The sequence below is a fragment of the Mustelus asterias genome, chromosome 8 (genome assembly GCF_964213995.1).
Source record: "Mustelus asterias chromosome 8, sMusAst1.hap1.1, whole genome shotgun sequence".
NCBI classification, from domain to species: Eukaryota; Metazoa; Chordata; class Chondrichthyes; order Carcharhiniformes; family Triakidae; genus Mustelus; species Mustelus asterias.
The window spans coordinates 110,012,516-110,038,623 of NC_135808.1; the positions used below are offsets into that span (position 1 = coordinate 110,012,516).

Genomic DNA, 26,108 nt, shown 5'->3' on the forward strand with positions numbered 1-26,108 from the left:
CGCTCCCAGTGGCCTGATCCACCCGCCGCCTCTCATTGGACGTTTCTCGCCGAGGGGGCGGGGTTATGTAGATTAGGCGAGCCGAAGGGCCAATGGGAAGCCAGCCTGAACGGCCTCGCGCGGAATGGGCGGGAATCTCCCTGGGGCGAGCGACAGGTGATTGGTTAGCTGGGGCGGGCGGGGACGGGCTGCTCCAATGCAGAGCGGGGCTGAGGCGACAGGGCGGGGCGCCGCGGGCAGGACACTGGGACCCGGTGTTGGCGCTGCCAGTGGCACTGGGTCTGGCTGCAGCTGCTGAGGATGGAGCCGGCTGTCTACCTGGCGGCGCTGGCCGCACTGCTCTTGTTCTGGATCCGGAGCAAAGGTGTGGAGTACATTATCATCCATCACCGCTGGGTCTTCGTCTGCCTTTTCCTGCTGCCTCTCTCCGTCGTCTTCGATGTTTACTACTATCTCAGAGCCTGGCTGGTCTTCAAGATGTGCAGTGCCCCCAAACAGCACGACCAGCGGGTCAGGGACATCCAGAGGCAGGTGAGGGTCAGACTCCATGGAGCAGTGCATGCAAATACTGTATAAACTCGCCCGCTGCCTGTGTGTGTAAACCAGGGTGTACCCCCTCCCAATATCCTGTACCCAGGGTGTACCCCCCTCCCAATATCCTGTACCCAGGGTGTACCCCCCTCCCAATATCCTGTACCCAGGGTGTACCCCCCTCCCAATATCCTGTACCCAGGGTGTACCCCCCTCCCAATATCCTGTACCCAGGGTGTACCCCCTCCCAATATCCTGTACCCAGGGTGTACCCCCCTCCCAATATCCTGTACCCAGGGTGTACCCCCCTCCCAATATCCTGTACCCAGGGTGTACCCCCCTCCCAATATCCTGTACCCAGGGTGTACCCCCTCCCAGTAACCTGTACCCAGGGTGTACCCCCTCCCAATATCCTGTACCCAGGGTGTACCCCCCTCCCAATATCCTGTACCCAGGGTGTACCCCCCTCCCAATATCCTGTACCCAGGGTGTACCCCCCTCCCAATATCCTGTACCCAGGGTGTACCCCCCTCCCAATATCCTGTACCCAGGGTGTACCCCCCTTCCAATATCCTGTACCCAGGGTGTACCCCCTCCCAGTAACCTGTACCCAGGGTGTACCCCCTCCCAATATCCTGTACCCAGGGTGTACCCCCCTCCCAATATCCTGTACCCAGGGTGTACCCCCCTCCCAATATCCTGTACCCAGGGTGTACCCCCCTCCCAATATCCTGTACCCAGGGTGTACCCCCCTCCCAATATCCTGTACCCAGGGTGTACCCCCTCCCAGTAACCTGTACCCAGGGTGTACCCCCTCCCAGTAACCTGTACCCAGGGTGTACCCCCTCCCAATATCCTGTACCCAGGGTGTACCCCCTCCCAATATCCTGTACCCAGGGTGTACCCCCTCCCAATATCCTGTACCCAGGGTGTACCCCCTCCCAATATCCTGTACCCAGGGTGTACCCCCCTCCCAATATCCTGTACCCAGGGTGTACCCCCCTCCCAATATCCTGTACCCAGGGTGTACCCCCTCCCAATATCCTGTACCCAGGGTGTACCCCCTCCCAATATCCTGTACCCAGGGCGTACCCCCTCCCAATATCCTGCACCCAGGTGTACCCCCTCCCAGTAACCTGTACCCAGGGTGTACCCCCTCCCAATATCCTGTACCCAGGGTGTACCCCCTCCCAATATCCTGTACCCAGGGTGTGCCCCCTCCCAATATCCTGTACCCAGGGTGTGCCCCCTCCCAATATTCTGTACCCACGGTGTACCCCCTCCCAATATTCTGTACCCAGGGTGTACCCCCTCCCAATATTCTGAACCCAGGGCGTACCCCCTCCCAATATTCTGTACCCAGGGCGTACCCCCTCCCAATATCCTGTACCCAGGGTGTACCCCCTCCCAATATCCTGTACCCAGGGCGTACCCCCTCCCAATATCCTGTACCCAGGGTGTACCCCCTCCCAATATCCTGTACCCAGGGCGTACCCCCTCCCAATATCCTGTACCCAGGGTGTACCCTCTCCCAATATTCTGTACCCAGGGTGTACCCCCTCCCAATATTCTGTACCCAGGGTGTACCCCCTCCCAATATTCTGTACCCAGGGTGTACCCCCCTCCCAATATTCTGTACCCAGGGTGTACCCCCTCCCAATATCCTGTACCAAGGGTGTACCCCCTCCCAATATCCTGTACCCAGGGTGTACCCCCTCCCAATATCCTGTACCCAGGGTGTACCACCCTCCCAATATCCTGTACCCAGGGTGTACCCCCCTCCTAATATCCTGTACCCAGGGTGTACCCCCTCCCAATATCCTGTACCCAGGGCGTACCCCCTCCCAATATTCTGTACCCAGGGCGTACCCCCTCCCAATATTCTGTACCCAGGGCGTACCCCCTCCCAATATCCTGTACCCAGGGCGTACCCCCTCCCAATATCCTGTACCCAGGGTGTACCCCCTCCCAGTAACCTGCGCCCAGGGCGTACCCCCTCCCAGTAACCTGCGCCCAGGTGGCGTACCCCTTCCCAGTAACCTGTACCCAGGGCGTACCCCCTCCCAACAACCTGCGCCCAGGTGGCGTACCCCCTCCCAGTAACCTGCGCCCAGGTGGCGTACACCCTCCCAGTAACCTGCGCCCAGGTGGCGTACCCCCTCCCAGTAACCTGTAGCCAGGGTGTACCTCCTCCTAGTAACCCGTAGCCAGGGGATGCACCCCTTGCTAGTACAATAAGAAGCCTCACAACACCAGGTGAAAGTCCAACAGGTTTATTTGGTAACACAAGCTTTCGGACTGCTGCTCCTTCATCAGATGAGTGAAGGGTTGGGTTCACAAACAGGGCATATATAGACACAGACTCAATTGCAAGATAATGGTTGGAATGCAAGTCTTAACAGGTAGTCAGGTCTTCACAGATACAGACAATGCGAGTGGAGAGAGGGTTAAACACAGTTTAAAGAGGTGTGAATTGTCTCGAGCCTCTTTAACCTGTGCTTAACCCTCTCTCCACTCGCATTGTCTGTATCTGTGAAGACCTGACTACCTGTTAGGGCTCGCATTCCAACCATTATCTTGTAATTGAGTCTGTGTCTATATATTGAGTCTGTGTCTGTTTGTGAACCCAACCCTTCACTCATCTGATGAAGGAGCAGCACTCCAGAAGCTTGTGCTACCAAATAAACCTGTTGGACTTTAATCTGGTGTTGTGAGGCTTCGTACTGTGCCTACCCCAGTCCAATGCCAGCATCTCCACATCATGGCTGCCACCCTCCCTAGTAGTTTGCATCCAGGGGTGCCCTCTCTCCCAATAATCTGCATCCTGGGGTTTCATCCACTGCCTCAGTGTGGGTGCCCCCCCTCCTGTAATCCACACCAGCAAGAGGGTTCCTGTAAACCCCACCCTTGGAATGTTCACCAGTTGACCTCACCGAGGTCATATACATGGATTTTAGTAAGGCGTTTGATAAGGTCCCCCATGGTCGGCTTATGATGAAAGTGAGGAGGTGTGGGATAGAGAGAAAGTTGGCCGATTGGATAGGTAACTGGCTGTCTGACCGAAGACAGAGGGTGGTGGTCGATGGAAAATTTTCGGATTGGAGGCAAGTTGCTAGCGGTGTGCCGCAGGGATCAGTGCTTGGTCCTCTGCTCTTTGTGATTTTTATTAATGACTTAGAGGAGGGGGCTGAAGGGTGGATCAGTAAATTTGCTGATGACACCAAGATTGGTGGAGTAGTGGATGAGGTGGAGGGCTGTTGTAGGCTGCAAAGAGACATAGATAGGATGCAAAGCTGGGCTGAAAAATGGCAAATGGAGTTTCACCCTGATAAATGTGAGGTGATTCATTTTGGTAGGACAAATTTAAATGTGGATTACAGGGTCAAAGGTAGGGTTCTGAAGACTGTGGAGGAACAGAGAGATCTTGGGGTCCATATCCACAGATCTCTAAAGGTTGCCAGTCAAGTGGATAGAGCTGTGAAGAAGGCCTATAGTGTGTTAGCTTTTATTAACAGGTGGTTGGAGTTTAAGAGCCGTGGGGTTATGCTGCAACTGTACAGGACCTTGGTGAGACCACATTTGGAATATTGTGTGCAGTTCTGGTCACCTCACTATAAGAAGGATGTGGAAGCGCTGGAAAGAGTGCAGAGGAGATTTACCAGGATGCTGCCTGGTTTGGAGGGTAGGTCATATGAGGAAAGGTTGAGGGAGCTAGGGCTGTTCTCTCTGGAGCGGAGGAGGCTGAGGGGAGACTTAATAGAGGTGTATAAAATGATGAAGGGGATAGATAGAGTGAACGTTCAAAGACTATTTCCTCGGGTGGATGGAGCTATTACAAGGGGGCATAACTATAGGGTTCGTGGTGGGAGATACAGGATGGATATCAGAGGTAGGTTCTTTACGCAGAGAGTGGTTGGGGTGTGGAATGGACTGCCTGCAGTGATAGTGGAGTCAGACACTTTAGAAACATTTAAGCGGTTATTGGATAGGCACATGGAGCACACCAGGATGATAGGGAGTGGGATAGCTTGATCTTGGTTTCAGATAAAGCTCGGCACAACATGGTGGGCCGAAGGGCCTGTTCTGTGCTGTACTGTTCTATGTTCTATGTTCTATGAGGAGTGCCCTCCAGTAAATCCCACCAGAGGGTACTTGTGAACCTCACCCACCCAGAGGTTTGGACTGGTGATGTTTAACCGTGTATAACTGTGCAATGCGTTATATTGGAGTAAGCCCATCCAAAGACGGACACTTCTGATCCTCTGCAGCCAACGGTCGTGCTTTTTATGTGATTGAACTCAACCTTTGACTGTGACCGTCTCCTCCTGCATGTAATCCATACAGGAACTGAGAGTGATGCACTCCATTTTGTGGCACTAATAACTAATCCAGAGACAAGAACTTCCAAATGCTGTGGAGCATGTAGTGTATGTGAATAAACTCACTGAGTCTGATGAGGGTCAAAGTTATGGAATGAATTGATAGATTGTGATTTATTGTTGGAGACTGGCGAGGGTCAGTCCTCTAATAGGCTAAGATATATCTCTACAGGCTAATGTGCACTGAACGCAGCTTGAAGTAAAGTGGATCTCCTTCGAATACAGGCTGCATAATAATGATGCCTTTTTGTCAGCATCATCTGTTTGCTAACAAGGCTGCGGTTTGCCAATGATGATTAATATTCACAGCAATAATTTTCCTTGAGCACTCCGACTATACTTATATCTTTAACCATTTTCATTTCCAATTACAGGAAAGTTGGTGCTATATGGGGTTGGTGTTATAACAGACAGCTGAACTCACTTGATCAGCAGTACAGTTCCCACTATAGAGCAGCTTGCAAAAAGCAGCTGGATTGTGCAATAGCTGGTGAAATGTTGATTTTAAATTTTGTTTTAAAAGGTATGAGAACATTAAAGGAGTGGAGACCTGCCACAAATGTTCTCCATTACTTCTTACAGGAACGGTACCCAATATCCTGGGTGGCACAATGGTTAGCAAAATTGCCTCACAGCGCCAGGGACCCAGGTTCAATTCTGGCCTTGGGTCACTGACTGTGTGGAGTTTGCACATTCTCCTTGTGACTGCGTGGGTTTCCTCCGGGTGCTCCGGTTTCCTCCCACACTCCAAAGACGTGCAGGTTAGGTGGATTGGCCATGCTAAATTGACCATTCGTGTCAGGAGGATTAGCAGGGAAACTATATGGTGTTATAGGGATAAGGCCAGGGTGGGATAGTTGTCGGTGCAGGCTCAATGGACAAAATGGCCTCCTTCTGTACTGTAGGGATTCTATGATTCTAACGTAACCTGATGTTTGTCACATGATGAACGGCAGAACCTTGGGAAGCACCGAGGATCAGAAGGACCCTTGGTGTGCATGTATACCAATCCCTCAAAGTAGCAGGACAGGTGGATAAAGTGGCCAAGAAGGCATATAGTATACGTGCCTTTTATTAGTTTTATTATTTGCCCTGCGAATGTCTCGGTTTTCAGGGTGCGATGTTCAGAAAGGGGGCCCCGAGACTAGACTTGCCTGATCGCCGCCACTCCTAGAATTTTCTGGGCTTCCTGGGGAAAAGGGATGTTGGAGTTGGCTCTGTGTCTGATGTGCTCTTGTAAAAGCAGGGCCATGTCTAATGCAAGTCTTACAATGATGTGGTGGTGGTCATGTGTTACACGGCACTCAGAGAACCCAAGTTTCTGTTGCATCATGCACCTTTTACACATGTTATAGTCCAGAGCTATGGATGGTGATGGTGGGTCCTCCCATTTCCAATCCATCGTGTGGTTGACCTGGAATCTCTCCTGCTCTTACTGCCTGCCACTGACATGTGTTAGAAAGATTTGCAGGTTAATACTCAACCCGTTCGGCTGCATTAAGAATGCATCTTTCTTAGCCATCAAGTCCTGTGGTAAAACTCGAACCTGGAGCTTCTGGTCCAGAAGAAGGAACAGTAACCAATGCCTCCAATGTCATCATGTAACCTGATGTTTGTCATGATGTGACAAACAGGCAAGGGAATACAGGATGAACGGCAGGACACTGGGAAGCACCGAGGATCAGAGGGACCTTGTGCATGTACACCCTGGCCTTATCCCTATAACCCCATATAGTTTCCCTGCTAATCCTCCTGACACTAAGGGTCAATTTAGCATGGTCAATCCACCTAACCTGTACGTCCCTAAGGTAGCAGGATAGTTGAATATATTGGTTAAGAAGGCATTTGGTATACTTGCCTTTATTAGCAGAGGCATAAAGAGAAGGGAGATTATGCTGGAACAATGTAAAGCGTCGGTTAGGCCACAACTAGAGTATTGTGTGCAGTTCTGGAATCCACATTATAGGAGGAATGTGATAGCATAGTGTGCAGAGGAGATTTATCAGGATGTTGCCTGGGCTGGAGAGTTTTAGTTATGAAGCGAGACTGGATAGCTTGGGATCGTTTACCTTGAAGCAGAGGAGACTGAGGAGGGACATGATTGAGATGTATAAGATTATGAGGAGCATAGATAGAGTAGACAGGAATAAACTTTTCCCCTTGGTGGAAGGATCAATGACCAGGGGACACAGATTTAAGGTGATGGGCAGGAGGTTTAGAGGGGATGTGATTCCTGCCTTGTATCAGTGTCTGTCCAGAATCTGCATGTTCTCCCTATGTCTGTGTGGGTTTCCTCCGGGTGCTCCGGTTTCCTCCCACTGTCCGAAAGACATGCTGGTTAGGTACATTGGCCATGCTAAATTCTCCCTCAGTGTATCATTTGATTTGATTTATTATTGTCACGTGTTAACATACAGTGAAAATTATTATTTCTTGCATGCTATATAGACAAAGCATGCCGTTCATAGAGAAGGAAACGAAAACGTGCAGAATGTAGTGTCACAGACATTGCTAGGGTGGAGAGAAAGATCAACTTAATGCAAGGTAAGTCCATTCAGAAGTCTGACAGTAGCTGGAAAGAAGCTGCCCTTGAGTCGGTTGGTACATGACCTCAGACTTTTGTATCTTCTTCCTGATGGGAGAAGGTGGAAGAGAGAATGTCCGGGGTGCGTGGGGTCCTTATTTATGCTGGCTGCTTTGCTGAGGCAGCGGGAAGTCATAGACAGAGTCCATGGTTGGGAGGCTGGTTTGCGTGATGGATTGGGCTACATTCACGACCTTTTGTAGTTCCTTGCGGTCTTGGGCAGAGCAGGAGCCATACCAAGCTGTGATACAACCAGAAAGAATGTTTTCTATGGTGCATCTGTGAAAGTTGATGAGAGTCGTTGCTGACATGCCAAATTTCCTTAGTCTTCTGAGAAAGTAGAGACATTGGTGGGCTTTCTTAACTATAGTGTCGGCATGGGGGGGACCAAGACAGGTTGTTGGTGATCTGGGCACCTAAAAACTTGAAACTCTCGACCCTTTTTACTTCGTCCCTGTTAATGTAGACAGGGGCATGTTCTCCTTTACACTTCCTGAAGTCGATGACAATCTCCTTCGTTTAGTTGACATTGAGGGAGAGCTTATTGTTGCCGCACCAGTTCACCAGATTCTCTATCTCATTCCTGTGCTCTGTCTCATCATTATTTGAGATCCGACCCACTACAGTGGTGTCATCATCAAACTTGAAAATCGAATTGGAAGGGAATTTGGCCACACATTCATTGGTATGTGGTCATAGGGTGTAACCAACACCTGAACAGGTGCCGGAGTGTGGCGACCTGGGGGCTTTCACAGTAACTTCATTGCAGTGTTAATGTAAGCCTACTTGTGACACTAATAAATAAACTTTAAAAAACTGTAAAACTTTAAACTTGTGACTGATGTTGCAACAATCCCCCTCAGCCATCTGAGTTGGTCCTTGTTGTGGTAGTGTCAGTGGGGGGGATGGATGAGTGATCACTTTTGTTGCCAGCGAGCAGCATAGTTAGTTGTGCATGGCTATAAATAATAAATGTGTCAAGCTGCAGTGTGGCAATGCTACCTGTATATTCTTTTGGAGGGAGGGATAATATTCTGCTGGGTTATATCCATCACCTAAGATGGTATCTGATTCTCATCTTCCACCGCAATGATGACAGGGAAATATGTCTATAGTTGAAGCTGTGTCTGACAGAGGTGTCATGACTGGAGGCGCAGTTTCTGGAGGGTTCTGTAAATCTCTGAATGGGTTGACAATGCGAGAGATCCTGAGTGGCCGATCCAATGAAGAGGGCTGGGTTGCTGCTCTCTGGTGCTGGGACTCCCAGGTATCGGATGGTTTCTTGCTCCAATATGTAGGGTTTAATCTCCTCTTTACTGGGTCAGAAAGCTGAAAATTAACCAACTCTAAAATTATTTTAAACACACAAAATCAACCATTATTCTGGGCAAGATGTCACACATCCTTCTCCAATGTGAGCAGGTTACTGTAGAGGGTTAACTCTTCAACAATGTCTTTTAATTACTCCGTGTGGTCTGTTGGAAATCATTGAGAAACTGTTGTCACAGCCTTTTCTCGCTCCTTTTTCTTTGTTGAGCAGAATAACCATACATAGACCTGCTTCCATCCACTTCAAATGCTCAGCATTGCCCTGGCCTTGGTTACTTCTCTGTTTGTTTGTCCTTTGAAACAACAAGGTTTGTCCTTGAGAAAACCAGAAAGTCAGCAAGTGGTCTGCAATACTATTTTCCCCCACTCAGTAACTTATACAGTTTGAACTGGCATGCTCTTTGATTTTGGTCGAATAAATAATTCTGGCCCAGAAGCCCTATTTCAGTCCTATGTTATGTTATCTTTCATTTGCTGTTCACACTTTAATGTTTTTTGCCGAGTATTCATTCTGTTATTTCCACATTTCAACTTCATTCCTTTACCCATCTTGTGCTTTGCCCCATAAAGGTTTTTTTTATTCATTCGTGGGACATGGCGTCGGTGGCTGAGAAAGTAGAGGCATTGGTGGGCTTTCTTAACAATAGTGTCGGCATGGGGGGACCAAGACAGGTTGTTGGTGATCTTGGCACCTAAAAACTTGAAACTCTCGACCCTTTTTACTTCGTCCCCTTTGATGTAGACAGGGGCATGTTCTCCTTTACGTTTCCTGAAGTCGATGACAATCTCCTTTGCTTTGTTGACATTGAGGGAGAGATTACTGTTGCCGCACCAGTTCACCAGATTCTCTATCTCATTCCTGTACTCTGTTTCATCATTGTTTGAGATCCGACCAACTATGGTGGTGTCGTCAGCAAACTTGAAAATCGAATTGGAGGGGAATTTGTTGCCAGTATTTGTTGCCCTTGAGAAGCACATGAATATTATAATTTAATCATAAGACACCTGTGCACCCATTTATATAATACTAGAGGTAGACTTTAGAGTTTTGGTGAGATTAGTTTAAATCCTTTGTATTTTTTAATCAGGAAATGTCAACAAGGAACCACAGCCTGAAATGCTGACTTGACAGTATGAAACATGGCAGCTAATATGCATGTTCATTGAAGCCACAATCTCCTCATGTTCTACCACTTATAACTAACACAAGATCTGTTTAATTACATGTTAATTTTCTTTGGAGATGTTTGTTTATCCGTTCAATGAAATCTCCCAGCAATTGCGTGGAAAGAATGCCCCTGCTGATCTATTCCCAGTTGAGTTGCTGCTCATTTCTTTGGGCTTCACACAGAGGTATTTTGAGTACAAAAGCAGAGAAGTTATGCTGGGCGTTTATAAAGCTCTGGTTAGGCCACAGCTAGAGTATATTATCCAGTTCTGGTCACCACATTTTAGGAAGGATCCGAGGGCCCTTGAGAGGGACCTGATGAGGCTGCTGAGGAGATTTGTCAGAATGGCTCCAAGGATGGGGGGATCTTAGCTACAACGTTAGGTAGGAGAAACTGGGATTGGAGTGTTGAGGAGAGATTTGATAGAGGTGTACAAGATTATGACATGTTTGGATAGGAAAAATTGTTCTCAGTCACTGGTAGAAGGCCGAGGGTGGGCAGATTTAAGGTTCTGGGCAAGAGTAGGTTATGTGAGTAAGAACTTGTTTTGCGCAGCGAGTGGTAATGATCTGAAACTTGCTGCCTATCAGGGTGGTGGAAGCAGATGTGATTGATTTCAAAAGGAAATTGGGTGGACGCTTGAAGGAAAGAAATTTGCAAGATTTCAGCGATAGAGAGCGGGATTAGGACTAATTGGTTTGTTCCACAGAGAGCATCATGCACACCTGTATCAAGAATCTACACCCCTCGATGCACAGTTTACCCATCTTTTTCTGACTTCAACACTTTCTTATTGTTGTTGCAGCCATACATCCCTCCTATAGAGACTGAGAATGGAAGAAGTGGCTTGGAAGGATGTTGTCAGTCATTTCACGTCCTTTTATTGATTTTCCATCCATCAACCATTGCCCAATATAAAGCTGGACTTTGATTTGATTTATTATTGTCACATGTATTAGCATACAGTGAAAAGTATTGTTTCTTGCGTGCTGTAGAGACAAAACATACCGTTCATAGAGAAGGAAATGAAAAAGTGCAGAATGTAGTGCTACAGTCATAGCTAGAGTGGAGAGAAAGATCAACTTAATGCAAGGTAGGTCCATTCAAAAGTCTGATGGCAGCAGGGAAGAAGCTATTCTTGAGTCAGTGGGTATGTGACCTCAGACTTTTGCATCTTTTTCCTGACGGAAGAAGGTGGAAGAGAGAATGTCCAGGGTGTGTGGGGTCCTTAATTATGCTGGCTGCATGGATGAGGCAGCAGGAAGTCATAGACAGAGTCAATGGATGGGAGGCTGGGTTGCGTGATGGATTGGGCTACATTCACGACCTTTTGTAGTTTCTTGCGGTCTCGGGCAGAGCAGGAGCCATACCAAGCTGTGATACAACCAGAAAGAATGCTTTCTATGGTGCATCTGTAAAAGTTGGTCAGAGTCGTAGCTGACATGCCAAATTTCCTTAGTCTTCTGAGAAAGTAGAGGCGTTGGTGGGCTTTCTTAACTATAGTGTCGGCATGGGGGGGACCAGGACAGGTTGTTGGTGATCTGGGCACCTAAAAACTTGAAGCTCTTGACCCTTTCTGCTTCGTCCCTGTTGATGTAGACAGGGGCATGTTCTCCTTTTTGCTTCCTGAAGTCAATGACAATCTCCTTCATTTTGTTGACTTTGAGGGAGAGATTATTGTTGCCGCACCAGTTCACCAGATTCTCTGGCTCATTCCTGTACTCTGTCATGTCATTGTTAGAGATCTGACCCACTACGGTGTTGTCGTCAGCAAACTTGAAAATCGAGTTGGAGGGGAATTTGGCCACACAGTCAGTGGTGTATAAGGAGTAGAGACGGGGGCTGAGAATACAACCTTGTTGGGCACTGGTGTTGAGGATAATTGTGGAGGAGTGTTGTTGCCTACCCTTACGGACTGCTTTGTACATTATGAGAATCATCTTTTATATTTATTTTTGTAGTCATCAAAAGTATCAACGTGGAACACATTGGATTTAAATGTTCACCCAACTAAACTTAAATAGAATCACAGAATCCGTACAATGCAGAAAGAGGCCATTTGGCCTATTGTGTCTACACCACCTCTCTCTGACAGAGCACCTTACCCAGGCCCATTCTTCGGCCCTATCTCCATAACCCCATACATTTACCATGGCTAATCCAAATAACCTACACATCTTGGCACACTAAGGGGCAATTTCTCTCTCACCATGGCCCATCCATCTAACCTGCGCATCTTTGGACTGTGGGAGGAAACTGGAGCAACAGGAGGAAACATATGCAGACATGGAGAGAATGTGCAGACTCTACACAGACACGGATAGTCACCCAAGGCTGGAGTTGAACCCCGATCCCTGGCGCTATAAGGCAGCAGCGCTAACCACTGTGGCACCGTGCCACCTTGTTATGGCAGAAAATAGTTTATAAGTATACCCATAGGAAAGTGAATAGTTGGGAGTGATTGCAAGTGTGACCCACTGTGGGTTCAAATGCAGTTCTGGTTTAAATGACAGTTGTTTATAATTGTCCATGTAAGGATGTGTGATTTTGACCTTTGAAAACACTCCAGGTAATGTGCATTGGGAAGTTAATGGATAACTTCATTTTCCTAAATACCAGTTGGGAAGGATTTCTCTGGTTAAGGTCATTGTCATTTATTACAATGCGCAGATTCTCATTTGGACAGGTTCCTGTTTCCAAATCTTTTTCCCTTTAGCTGAATACCAAGTGAGTTGCATCCAAAGCTGGGCTGTCGTGTCCTTTGTGTTTCTGTCCTGTGCTGTGGCATCTATTTATTAAACACTCTCATGGAGAGGATAAAGAGATGTTTGAAATCTTTGACCACTTAAGATAAGAACTAGGAGCAGGAATAGGCAATTTAACCCCTCAAGTCTGCTCCACCATTCAGTATGATGAAGGCTGATCTCATACAGCCATGCATGCCGCTTACAGTAAACGGAGACATTGTCATGGATATTGTCATATGGACCGGAATTTTACCGCTTCACTCGCCCCGGAATCGGGGTGGGCGAGACTTGCAGAACGGAATCCTCAGTTGGCCTCAGACGGGATTTTACGAGCCTCGCCCGAGCGAGGTCGTAAAATCCCGGCTATGAGTTTAAAGCAGAGAATTAAAGCAGCTGCGAACAAAGAACAGTACAGCACAGGAAACAGGCCCTTCGGCCCTCCAAGCCTGTGCTGGTCCTTGGTCCAACTAGACCAATCGTTTGTATCCCTCCATTCCCAGCCTGCTCATGTGACTATCCAGGTAAGTCTTAAATGATGTCAGCGTGCCTGCCTCCACCACCCTACTTGGCAGCGCATTCCAGGCCCCCACCACTCTCTGTGTAAAAAACATCCCTCTAATATCTGAGTTATACTTCGCCCCTCTCACCTTGAGCCCGTGACCCCTCGTGAACGCCACTTCTGATCTGGGAAAAAGCTTCCCACCGTTCACCCTATCTATCCCCTTCATAATCTTGTACACCTCTATTAGATCTCCCCTCATTCTCCATCTTTCCAGGGAGAAAAACCCCAGTTTACCCAATCTCTCCTCATAGCTAAGACCCTCCATACCAGGCAACATCCTGGTAAACCTTCTCTGCACTCTCTCTAACGCCTCCACGTCCTTCTGGTAGTGCGGCGACCAGAACTGGACGCAGTACTCCAAATGTGGCCTAACCAGCGTTCTATACAGCTGCATCATCAGACTCCAGCTTTTATACTCTATACCCCGTCCTATAAAGGCAAGCATACCATATGCCTTCTTCACCTTGCACACACCTTGCGACTGAGCCATCAGGACTTAGAATAAATACATCTTTATAAATAAATAACTTGAATGAATTTGCACAAATTGCCACTCATTTTTATCTGGAGAGTTTGTACACTTGCTTCTTTTGGATTCTCTGTACTTCTTATGGCCAGTCATTCACCGCATTCAGAAGTAAATTACTGATTGATCTTGCGTTGAGATTTATATTAACTTCATGGGACATGGGTGTCGCTGGCTGGCCAGCATTTATTGCCCATCCCTAGTTGCCTGAAGGCAGTTGAGAGTCAGCCACATTGCTGTGGCTCTGGAGTCACATGTAGGCCAGACCAGGTAAAAATGGCAGATTTCCTTCCTTAAAGGACATTAGTGAACCAAATGGGTTTTTCCAACAATTGACAATAGTTGCACTTCCCAACTTCTTTCTGACTTCTTGACGTACATAGGAGTTTAGGTTTCTATGTAGAAGCAATGGTATTCATGAATTGATAGGATTGTTGCTTTACTTTGTTATGCAGAGTAATAGACTCAAACCCATCACTGAATACAGCTCATCAAACTGGGCGGTGAAATGTACACAGTCTTTGTCAGAAACCACCAGAGAAGTTTTGTCATACCTGTGCCGTAGCAGTATAATGGACAGTCCATCTTGCTTGAGGCACGTGTTGGGAAGTTGGGATGAAATGATTAGTAAATTGGCTAAAAAGAGAAACTGGTAGGGGTTTAGCTACACTGAAGACTTGTGAGATGCAGATTAGCCTAGTAACAGGGTGAAACAGATGCTTAGTTCAGCAAAGTGGAGATTAGCAGTCGAGGGACCGAGATCATAGCCATGCCCAGTTGCAGAGAATCAAGCTGTTGTGCAGAAGAAAGGAGCAGAAGATTTTTGTCTGTGTCGGACCCTATATATTCTCCTCTAAACTAGAAGAACAGTTCCCAAAAGAAAGCTACATGTCCTGTGTGGTGGTTATTTTCTGAATTTGGCTCATACTGTTAAAATCTATGGGATGTTGTTTTGTGGAAAGGTGTATTCTCGAGTTTAGGAAAGTAGATAGATTTAGATTGTAATTTAAGCACATTGTCTGGGTAACCATTATTCTACTTCATTGTAAATGTTGTTCTGAACTGTTGCCATTGTGTTTTAAAGTTTAATAAACTTTTTGTTATTTGAATATTTACAACAAAACTGATTCCTTTCCTCTCTGGCTCTCATCTCTTTTCTCATTTTGTTTCTAAATCACGAAAAATAATTAAGAACCAGCATTCCAAGTTTTCCTTCTGGGATTTGGGATGCCCTTGCATTGAAAATCAGGTGGGTTCATAACATATCTATCGCCCGGAACAGTTTGCATCATTTCAATGAAGCGCTGCAGTGTCAACATGGTAATCTTTGAACCTCTTTGGAAACTTTCTAAATCATTGAATCAATAACCTAAAAGTTTGCACTGTAGTTAACTGGGAAAAATAAATATCGTTGCATCACTGTTGACAATTTTAACCTATGACAGAGTAAAAGTTGAGCTCTGCGTTGGTATCTGAATATGAAAGCATATGATATAATGTGAGGAGGGACTTTTCAATTGTTGAAGTTTGTGAGACTTTGAACAATCAACTATTTGCTTTTTGTTGCCTCTTTTACACAAGAGAGTGTCTTTTGACTAATGTAATAACTCCAGGAGTCGACTGTGAAGGAACCATGCTTTTATTGCACAAGATAAAAATAAACAATAACCACAGGCCTGTGGTGAACACACAACTGGTCCCAACCAGGACTAAAAGGTTAATGGACCCTCTCAGGGTTCGGTGTACAAGCTCCACCTGGTTGGCTAATTACCAATCCCCAGGGAGCTTGTATTCAATAAGCACAACTGGGAAGTCAATTAGTGATTTCCCCATGCAGATCATGTCAGTGGAAGTCAAAGGGAAACCAGCCAGTGGCTGTCGCAAAGGAAGATGGTTGTCGCCAGTATTGACCAATCATCATTATCCATGAACATCACTGCAAGAACTCAGCGAACTGACACAAGTATATACAAACCATCCACTGTTCTTAGTTTTTTATGCCATTTAAATGATTCACCTGTGTTCAAAGTTGTTTATATCCCTGTGCTTCTTGGTAAAGCTTTGATATCAATAAGACTTCTTTGTGGTGGTGGTGGTGGCCAGTGTAGCAGTACTGTTCGACAGTCTTTTGCTGTTCCAGAACTGGCACAGATGGATCTTTATACAAGTGGCTTATCATGTTTGACTTGGTTAACTGACAGTAATGTAGTGTAAATGCTTTGATGGTGTTCAGGGCCTATTGTGGACTGCCTTGAGTTTCCTTATTAGCGGAGGAGTTATAAATGGAACCGAGAACTATGGATTTGCCAGTGAAGAGGCCCACTTGTGGCCTTTATGATGGAGGAAGGTTCATTGGTTAAAGTGACCCTGAAAGACGACTGGGCCAAGGTCAGTTCGCTGAGAAGTTCTTGCAGTGATGTTGATGGATATTGATGATTGGTCAATGCTGGCGACAGCCATTTTCCTTTGCGACGGCCACTGGCTGGTTTCTCTTTGACTTCCACTGACATCTGTTTTGGTAAAAATGTTCCAAATGCGGTCCTGTAAACTAACTGCTTTATTTCAGATCAATCATTAAAATGGCTAAATAGAATACAGATTTTGCCTTTTGTCTGTCCATAAATCAATTTTATAATCAACAGAATCTCTCTCACAGATTGGACTAAGTATTAAATCCTATTTCAAGTATTTCTTAGCCACGCACTCTTGCAGTTTAAAACGATAGGGCTCCTGCTGGGCATATTTCAATTCAGCTCTGGTCACTTGTTGTTCGTTAACCTGTTAGTCATAACTGCTGGTGGTGGTCAGTTACGACTTAGCAATTTTGATCTCTCTCTGTTCTGTTTGAATAGGTACGCGAGTGGAAAAATGAAGGAAGTAAAACGTACATGTGTACTGGCAGGCCGGGCTGGCTGACGGTATCACTTCGGGTTGGCAAGTATAAAAAAACTCACAAAAACATCATGATCAACTTGATGGACATTCTGGAGGTGGACACCAAGCGACAGGTGACTGGACTTTGTATGGCGGCACAAAACACGACCCCTTGATATTTTTAGGGAGAGTGTAGTAAGATCTGGAGAGAAAACAGACCGCTTTCTCTGGAGAGAAACAAGCCCTTATTCTCGCCAGAACAAACACTCTTGTCATTTTGTTGTTAAGATTCCTTCCTCTATCTTAAATATGTCTTATGTTGATTAAAGAGGTATATAATTTGATCAGTGGCAATCTTGCCATTTAAAAAAATAACTTTAAAATTGAGCAATATTCATGCTTTGTTGCCATTTTGTATGTGACATAACTAGGCAAACTCAAGCTATAAGTAATCCTTTGTCACTTGTCCATATTTTACTGGGCAGTAACATACCAGATGGACCCACTATCTTATCTATTTTGTCTGGGGAGGGGGGGGGAAATTGGGGTCATCTTTAAAATGTCCTCGCATGTCTGCAGGCAGCCAATTTAGAGCAGTTTTCGCAGAAATCCGAGGACGGTTTGGCATGTGCAGTGCATTTCCTGGGAGGATTTTAAAGGGAAATAACTAAACTAAATGATCATTTTAGAAACTGCAAGAGAGATAGAAATATATTGAAAATGATCATAGAGAATCACAGGATTCCCCACAGCGCAGAAGGAGGCCATTCAGCCCATCGAGCCTGCACTGACAAAATCCCACCCAGGCCATATCCTTGTAACCACATGTATTTACCCTGCTCGTCCCCCTGACACTAGGGGGAAATTTTATACGGTCAATCAACCTAACCTAATTGATATGGGAAAACAAAATGAGCCACTTTGACTGAACATTTTACACCCCCTGTAAATGCTAAAATGACACAGCAAATGATTTGTAGAACTCAATCATGGTTCGAAACCAATTTTTGAGCTTTCCTTTGTGCAAAATGCAGACACTGTATTAATGAGGAAAGGGTTTATTGAGAAGCCGACTTAATCCAATGGTGGCTATAATCCAAAATCTGAACAAATTGAAAACCGAATCCACATCAGCTTTGGTGTTCCATAATCTGCTACCTCCTCTGATCCCAGAGCTTTCAGCTGACAAATACCTTCGGCCTAATGGCCTAAGTCCGAAGATTTTAAAAGAAGTGCTACAAAGATAGTGGGCACGTTAGTTTTGATCTTCCAGAGATCCCTAGATTCTGAAATGGTCCTGGGAGATTGAAACAAAGCAAATATAAATCCTAAAATAAAAACAAAGTACTGCAGACGCTGAAATAAGAAACAAAAACAGAAAATGCTGGAAAATCTCAGCAGGTCTGACAGCATCTGTGGGGTGAGTCTGGATGATCCTTCGTTTCAGCTCTGACGAAGGTCATCCTGACGCAAAACACTGGCTCTACTCTCACTCAGTAAGAAGTCTCACAACACTAGGTTAAAGTCCAACAGGTTTATTTGGTAGCAAAAGCCACTAGCTTTTGGAGCGCTGCCCCTTCGTCTGACGAAGGGGCAGCGCTCCAAAAGTTAGTGGCTTTTCCATTCACTGCAGCAGAATTCCTGCAGCAGACGAGGTTAGAAGTTTTCAGTGATAATCAATGATTAAGGAAGAGGGCACTTGGAAAATTATAATTTGATTAGGCAGAGTTAATGTGCTTTTAAGACTCATAGGATAGAATTTTCCCGTCCTGCCCGCCATGGGAATTGTAGCAGGCGAGACGCAGACCATGCAAAGATCCGTCGACCTCGAGTGGGATTTTCCTGCTTTGGGGCAAGCACGGCCGGAAAGTGCCGCTCATAGAGTTGGGGGTAATATATTAGCTTGGATTGAGGAATGGTTTATGCACAGAGTAGAAATAAACGGGTAACTTTAACTATGGCAAAGCGTGACTAGTGGAGTACCATGAGGGTCAGTGCTTGGGCGTTAGTTATCCACAAACAATATCAATAACTTTGATGAGCAGATCAAGTGTAATATAAGTGAGTTGGTTGACGATATGAAGGTAGGTGTGAAAATAGGCCAAGAGGAGGATGTGGAGAGGCTGCAAGGGGACAGGATTGGTTAACTAATTGGGCTGGCAGGTGGAATATAATGTAGAAGATGTGAAACTATCCACTTTAGCAGGAAGAGTGGAAAAGTAGATTTTTATTTAAATGGTCTCAGGTAAGTAAATGTTGGTATTCAAAAGTTAGCATGCAGGCACAGCAAGCAGTTAGAAAGGAAAATGAGGTTTCAGCCTTTATTGCAAAGAAATTGCAGTTTAAAAGTAAGTTTTGCTGCAATTGGGTAGGGCTTTGGTGAGACCACATCTGGAGTACTGAGTACAGTTTTAGTCTCCTTACCTAAGGAAGGGTATAGTTATCTTAGAGGGGGTGCACTGATAACTAGCAGCTTTTGAGCCTGAAGTTAGCTGTATTTATTGAAATTTCTAATTAGTGTGTGGCCATTTTCACCTATCTATTAAGTATGAGCAAGTATTCTAGAAATAAGAGTAAAAGAGTTGACATTTGGAATCTGTATGACTTCTTCAGAGCTTAAAAGGCTTTTTGGCTCTGAACGAATCATATAGACTGGAAACGTTAACTCTGTTTCTCTCTCCACAGACACTGCCAGAGAATATTTCCTGCATTTTCTGTTTTTATATCAGATCGCCAACATCTGCAGTATTTTGCTTTTATCCTAGAAATCCTAGTTTACAATTGGGGGAGAGGTAATTATGATGCAATCAGGCGGGAATTAGGAAGCATAGGATGGGAACAAAAATTGTCAGGCAAAGGCACTAATGATAAGTGGAACTTTTTGAAGGAACAAATACTGCGTGTCCTTGATAGGTATGTCCCTGCCAGGCAGAGAGGAAACGGCCGAGTGAGGGAACTATGGTTCATAAAAGAGGTGGAATGTCTTGTCAAGAGGAAGAAGGAAGCGTATGTTAGGTTGAGAAAACAAGGTTCAGTTGGCTCGATGGAGGGTTACAAGTTAGCAAGAAATGAGCTGAAAAAGGGGCTTAGGAGAGCTAGGAGGGGGCATGAGAAGTCCTTGGAGGGTCGGATCAAGGAAAACCCCAAGGCTTTTTACTCTTATGTGAGGAATAAAAGAATGACCAGGGTGAGGCTGGGGCCGGTCAAGGACGGCAGTGGGAATTTGTGCATGGAGTCAGAAGAGATAGGAGAGGTGATGAACGAATACTTTTCTTCGGTGTTCACCAAGGAGAGGGGCCATGTTTTTGAGGAAGAGATGGTGTCACAGGCTGATAGGCTGGAAGAAGTAGATGTTCGGAGGGAAGATGTACTAGCAATTTTGAATAAACTGAAAGTTGATAAGTCCCCTGGGCCTGATGAAATATATCCTAGGATTCTTTGGGAGGCAAGGGATGAGATAGCAGAGCCTTTGGCATTGATCTTTGCGTCCTCACTGTCCACGGGGGTGGTGCCAGAGGACTGGAGAGTGGCGAATGTGGTTCCTCTGTTTAAGAAAGGGAATAGAAATGACCCTGGTAATTATAGGCCGGTTAGTCTTACTTCGGTGGTCGGTAAGTTGATGGAAAAGGTCCTTAGGGATAGGATTTACAACCATTTAGAAAGATGCAGCTTAATCCGGGATAGTCAGCACGGATTTGTGAAGGGCAAGTCTTGCCTCACAAATTTGATAGAATTTTTTGAGGAGGTAACTAAGTGTGTTGATGAAGGTAGTGCAGTTGATGTCATATACATGGATTTTAGTAAGGCGTTTGATAAAGTCCCCCACGGTCGGCTTATGAAGAAAGTAAGGATGTGTGGGATAGAGGGAAGTTTGGCCGACTGGATAGGTAACTGCCTATCTAACAGAAGACAGAGGGTGGTGGTGGATGGAAAATTTTCGGACTGGAAACCGGTTACCAGCGGAGTGCCACAGGGATCAGTGCTTGGTCCTCTGCTATTTGTAATTTTTATAAATGACTTGGAGGAGGGGGCTGAAGGGTGGATCAGTAAATTTGCTGATGACACCAAGATTGGTGGAGTAGTGGATGAGGTGGAGGGCTGTTGTAGGCTGCAAGAGATATAGATAGGATGCAGAGCTGGGCTGAAAAATGGCAAATGGAGTTTAACCCTGACAAATGCGAGTTGATTCATTTTGGTAGGACAAATTTAAATGTGGATTACAGGGTCAAAGGTAGGGTTCTGAAGAATGTGGAGGAACAGAGAGATCTTGGGGTTCATATCCATAGATCTCTGAAGGTTGCCACTCAAGTGGATAGAGCCGTGAAGAAGGCCTATAGTGTGTTGGCGTTCATTAACAGGGGGTTTGAGTTTAAGAGCCGTGGGGTTATGCTGCAACTGTACAGGACCTTGGTGAGACCACATTTGGAATATTGTGTGCAGTTCTGGTCACCTCACTACAAGAAGGATGTGGAGACACTGGAAAGAGTGCAGAGGAGATTTACCAGGATGCTGCCTGGTTTGGAGGGTAGGTCTTATGAGGAAAGGTTGAGGGAACTTGGGCTTTTCTCTTTGGAGCGGAGGAGGTTGAGAGGAGACTTGATAGAGGTTTATAAGATGATGAGGGGGATAGATAGAGTGAACGTTCAAAGACTATTTCCTCGGGTGAATGGAGCGGTAACTAGGGGGCATAACTATAGGGTTCATGGTGGGAGATATAGGAAGGATGTTCGAGGTAGGTTCTTTACTCAGAGAGTGGTTGGGGTGTGGAATGGACTGCCTGCAGGGATAGTGGAGTCAGAAACTTTAGAAACATTTAAGCAGCTATTGGATAGGCACATGGAGTACTTCGGGATGATAGAGAGGAAATAGCTTGATCTGGGTTTCAGACAAAGCTCGGCACAACATCGTGGGCCGAAGGGCCTGTTCTGTGCTGTACTGTTCTATGTTCTAAATTAACTCATTAACATCAAAGCAAAGTGCGCTCTGTATCCCTAATGTAAGACAGTGTCTTGAGGCATCAGTGCACTTTTTAAGATTGGAACTTGCGGTTGGATGTTACACTGTCCTTGAAAGAGGGGATAAACTGTTTAACCAGATTCCCCTCTAGAAATGGAGAAAGAGAAAATAGTTCTTGTGAACTGGATATGTGTTTTTTTAATTCATTCATGGGATGTGGGTGTCACTGGCTGGGCAAGTATTTATTGCCCACCCCTGAGGGCATTAAGAGTCCACCACATTTCTGTGGATCTGGAGTCACATGTAGGCCAGAATAGGTAAGGATGACAGGTTTTCTTCCAGTTAGGTTTTTACAACAATTGACAATGATTTATTGAATTCAAGTTCCACCATCTGCTGTGGTGGGATTCGAACCCAGGTCCCCAGTGCGTGACACTGGGTCTGTGGATTGCTTGGCCAGCGACAATACCGCTACACCACTGCCTCCCCACTGTGTGATTCAAATTATCGTTTCCCTTTTTCTGTCCTCGGCATTTATTTAGAAATGGAATTACTATTGTAAATGAGCGACTGAACATTTTACCTGGGAATTGTTTGAAGGAAGGGAAACGCTGTTTTAACTGGTGTTTCGGTTGCAGGTTGTACGTGTGGAACCATTGGTAAATATGGGTCAGGTGACGGCACTTCTGAATTCAATTGGCTGGACTCTTCCCGTGGTCCCAGAGTTGGATGATCTCACTGTGGGTGGGTAGAAGGTTATTTGTTTTATTAGTTCATTAAGACAAAGTCATTTGTGAGATCATTGATAATGTTTATGAATTTGACACTTTGAAATCTTTACTGTTCTGTTTTTGCTTGTGGTTTGCAAGGATAAGGTCATCAAGTACATTTTCTGTTGGGGTCTTCTAATGGATGATCAGCTTATTTTTGTTGTATCGTTGAAACTAATTGAAATATTTTCTTTACTTGCCACGAAGTGAAAAAAGTCAACAAATAATGGTGGCGATTTCAGGGAGACCTGTCACAGCTCAAATTGAGTCTATGATGGATGCCACCTCTGGAGCTGTACCCTATTAATATAACTACTGTCCCCAAGTGCAGGCTATCTTCTAAATACAGCTCCTAGTGTCTGTTTTGATGCATAAACATTATGCAAAGCGTAATTTAAATGTCTAGGAGTTTTGGAGCCACATTTCAATCAAGCAACACTCTCTTCTAATGACACCAGCAGATGTAACATCCGGTATGTCAGACAGGAGCAAAGATTGAGATGAAAGCTGTGAACACATCACTGGAGATACAAAGGAATGTGTCTGTGCATGATGTTAGTATGGGAGGTCTTATGAATGAAGATGCAAAAATGGGAAAAGAAAGGCAAGACCAGGGTTGAGGAACCCCCATGATTTTTTACAGGGCCTTGGCGGTGCATTCCTGCTGCTGCCACACACATTTAAAATTTAAGTGCTTGCTTTGGCCCGTAGCCACTTTGCTGCCTCTTACCAGGGACTGTTGTGTTGGCATCACTGTTGGCTCCTGTCATTTTAAATTAAATGGGATTACCGATGACGCCAATGATGTCATCGGTCTGGGACTCTTCCATGTAACCAGCTGACCTGGTCAGGTGGCTCTCCTGTGCCTGTTTTGCGAGTTATGATGGTGGGGGGATGAGAATGCCCCAGCATGATTCCAACATCCTTACACTATCTTAACCTTGTCCACCCACATTGTTTCTGCCATGATGGGGCAGGGTTAAAATAAACCCTAGGGTATCTATCAAACTGCAATGTGAACAGACACTTTCAGGCTGCGGAAAAGGGAAACTATTAAAAATATTATTTTAACGACTAACTTTAAAAAATTAAACTTAATGGTTTTCAAGAGGGCTTTTAGTTTTTAACCACTTCTTGTAACGCTGTAATCTCAAAGTCAAATGAGAAAGACCACAGGATGTTTCCCACTAAGTTAAATGATAATACATCACTGTTGCTGCTTATCTAATTGAACTATTGCAATGTCTTTTGGATCCTCATGTCTAGCATATTGCATTTTTACAGTGTTTCTCATGTAGGGGTGGACCTGGTTGTGCAGTCTTGTATTGTTAAAACAGTAAGTGCTAGCATTTGATAACATTTCACAAATAGGCAGTGATCAAAAATGAACATGAAGGAATTGATCATTGCTGAAGGTAGCATTTTCTAATTCCTATTCTAACATATTTCTGTAGCTACTCAATGTAATTCACATGATTTGTCCAATTGGTCTTATTATAAAATATAAAGTACCTCCAATATTCACTAGACTGTGTCTGAACAAGTCTCTGTTTTTAGGTGGCCTCATCATGGGAACTGGTATTGAGTCTTCATCCCATATCTATGGACTATTCCAAAACATCTGTGTAGCTTATGAGTTGGTCCTAGCTGATGGCAGCCTGGTTAGATGTACAGAGGTATGAAGTTATGAAGCATTTGAAGCTTTATGTACAGATATAACATTTCTGGGTTATTCATTCAAAATTTGTGTCAATGGGAATTTTTGGAATGGGAAGATTCTGTGGTTCAGTATTAGAACCATAGAAATGATACAGCCCAGAAGGGGGCCATTTGCCCCATCTTGTCCATGCCGACCCAAAGACACCCAGGTGTCCTTTCTAATCCCATCTTCCTGCACATGGCCCATAGCCCTGCAACTTACAGGACATTAGGTGCACATCCAGGTACTTTATTAAATGAGTTTAGGGTCTCTGCCTCCACCACTAACTCAGGCAGTGGATTCCAGACACCCACCACCCTCTGAGTAAAAAAAGAATTTCCTGATGTCCCCTCTAATCCTTCTGCCATTTAGTTTGAATCTATGATTTCTGATTTTTGAACTCTCTGCCAAGGGAAACAGGTTCCTCCTGTCTACTCTTTCCCCACTCCTCATAATTTTGTATACCTCAATCATGTCTGGTGACATTGATTTTAAAAGAAAGGCCCTGAAGGATATCTGTGCTAGGAATGGACTGTTTTCAATTTTTGCAGCTATTATCAACATCATGCACTCCTACATCTGATGTAGGACACATCAGATTGAATGATGTTTGCACAATAATATTTGAAAGCGATGTTGCTGTCTTCCTGTGGTTCATGCAGATGTTAAAGATCCTGAGGCACTCTCCAAGGAGCAAAAAAATCTTTCTGGGGTCCTGGTTAGCATTCCTCTCTTAACCAAACACATAGGAGCATTCAAAACAAGAGCAGGCGTAGGCTACTCAGCCCATTGAGCCGGATCCACCATTCAATAAGGTCATGCCTGATCTGATTGCGGCCTTAATTCCACCTTCCTCCCCCATAATCCTTGACTCCCTTGTTATATCAAAAATCTGTTTAACTTGGCCTTGAATCGATTCAGTGACCCAGCTTCACTGCTCGCTAGGTGTAATGAATTCAATCGGGCCATTGAGGTTGGTCTATTGGAGTATGAACTCCCTGATTAAGGAATCAATTGATAGGACAATCAGGGAGTCTTTTCTGTGTATTTAACTTGTAAACTGCTGACTGATAGCACTCTGTGTACTGCTGTTGGAATTGTAAATAAAGGGATTTTGGTGAAGGGATTTCTGCTTCTGAAGACTCATTACACTAGGAAAGGGAATTCCAAAGACTGACCCCCTTCTCAGTGAAGAAATTCCTCTGATCTCCATCTTAAATTGGAGAGCTTCATTTTTAAACTGTGCCCCCGGTTCTAGATTCAATCTCCGAGATATGTTACAAAATAAGGAAGCCTATCCTTTTGAAAAGGTCTCCCGCCACTCCGCTACAATAATGCTTTTTCTCTCTTGTCCTCAGAAAGAGAATCCAGACTTATTTTATGCTGTGCCTTGGTCATGTGGTACTCTCGGATTTCTTGTTGCTGCAGAGATCAAGATCATTCCTGCTAAGAAGTATGTGCGCCTGCAGTACCAGTCAGTGCACGGCCTGAAGAAGATCTGTGAAACATTTAGCCAAGAATCCCAAAATAAAGCAAATCATTTTGTGGAGGGCCTTGTGTATTCACTGGATGAGGCTGTGGTAATGACTGGAGTTTTGACTGATGTGGCTGAACCAGATAAGGTAAATTGGAATAACTGAGGAATTAGGAAAAGGTGACTGCACGACCCATCTAGCTCATGGTTTTATTTGGATTAATGTATCGTTCATGCTATGAATATTTTCATCTTTTTTAATATCTCCTCGTTCCACATCTGTTCTGAACTGGACAAGTAAACAATAGTTAATCCATGAACCAATAGGCAGGTGTATTTATAATGGCGTATACTTAACCGTCCCTGATACTTTTCTCAAAATATTTGAACACTGCATTGACAAAAACAAATTTAGCATTTTAATTATCTCCAGTGGCCGGAAGTCTACCACCCCACCCACCACGGAATCAGCACACACGAGGGTCCAACAACGGAAATCTCCATTTAC

General features: G+C 45.1%; 1 protein-coding gene across 1 annotated transcript in view; it reads left to right on the forward strand.

The window, feature by feature from the left end:
- Positions 1-274: 274 nt before the first annotated feature.
- Positions 275-26,108, forward strand: part of dhcr24 (24-dehydrocholesterol reductase) — a 37,539-nt gene continuing 11,705 nt past the window's right edge. Inside the window, exons 1-5 of the mRNA XM_078218717.1 lie at positions 275-531; positions 16,680-16,835; positions 22,296-22,401; positions 23,985-24,103; positions 25,485-25,748. Coding sequence (XP_078074843.1) covers positions 301-531; positions 16,680-16,835; positions 22,296-22,401; positions 23,985-24,103; positions 25,485-25,748 — 876 coding nt within the window. The 5' untranslated portion in view covers positions 275-300. The remainder of the gene's footprint in view (positions 532-16,679; positions 16,836-22,295; positions 22,402-23,984; positions 24,104-25,484; positions 25,749-26,108) is intronic.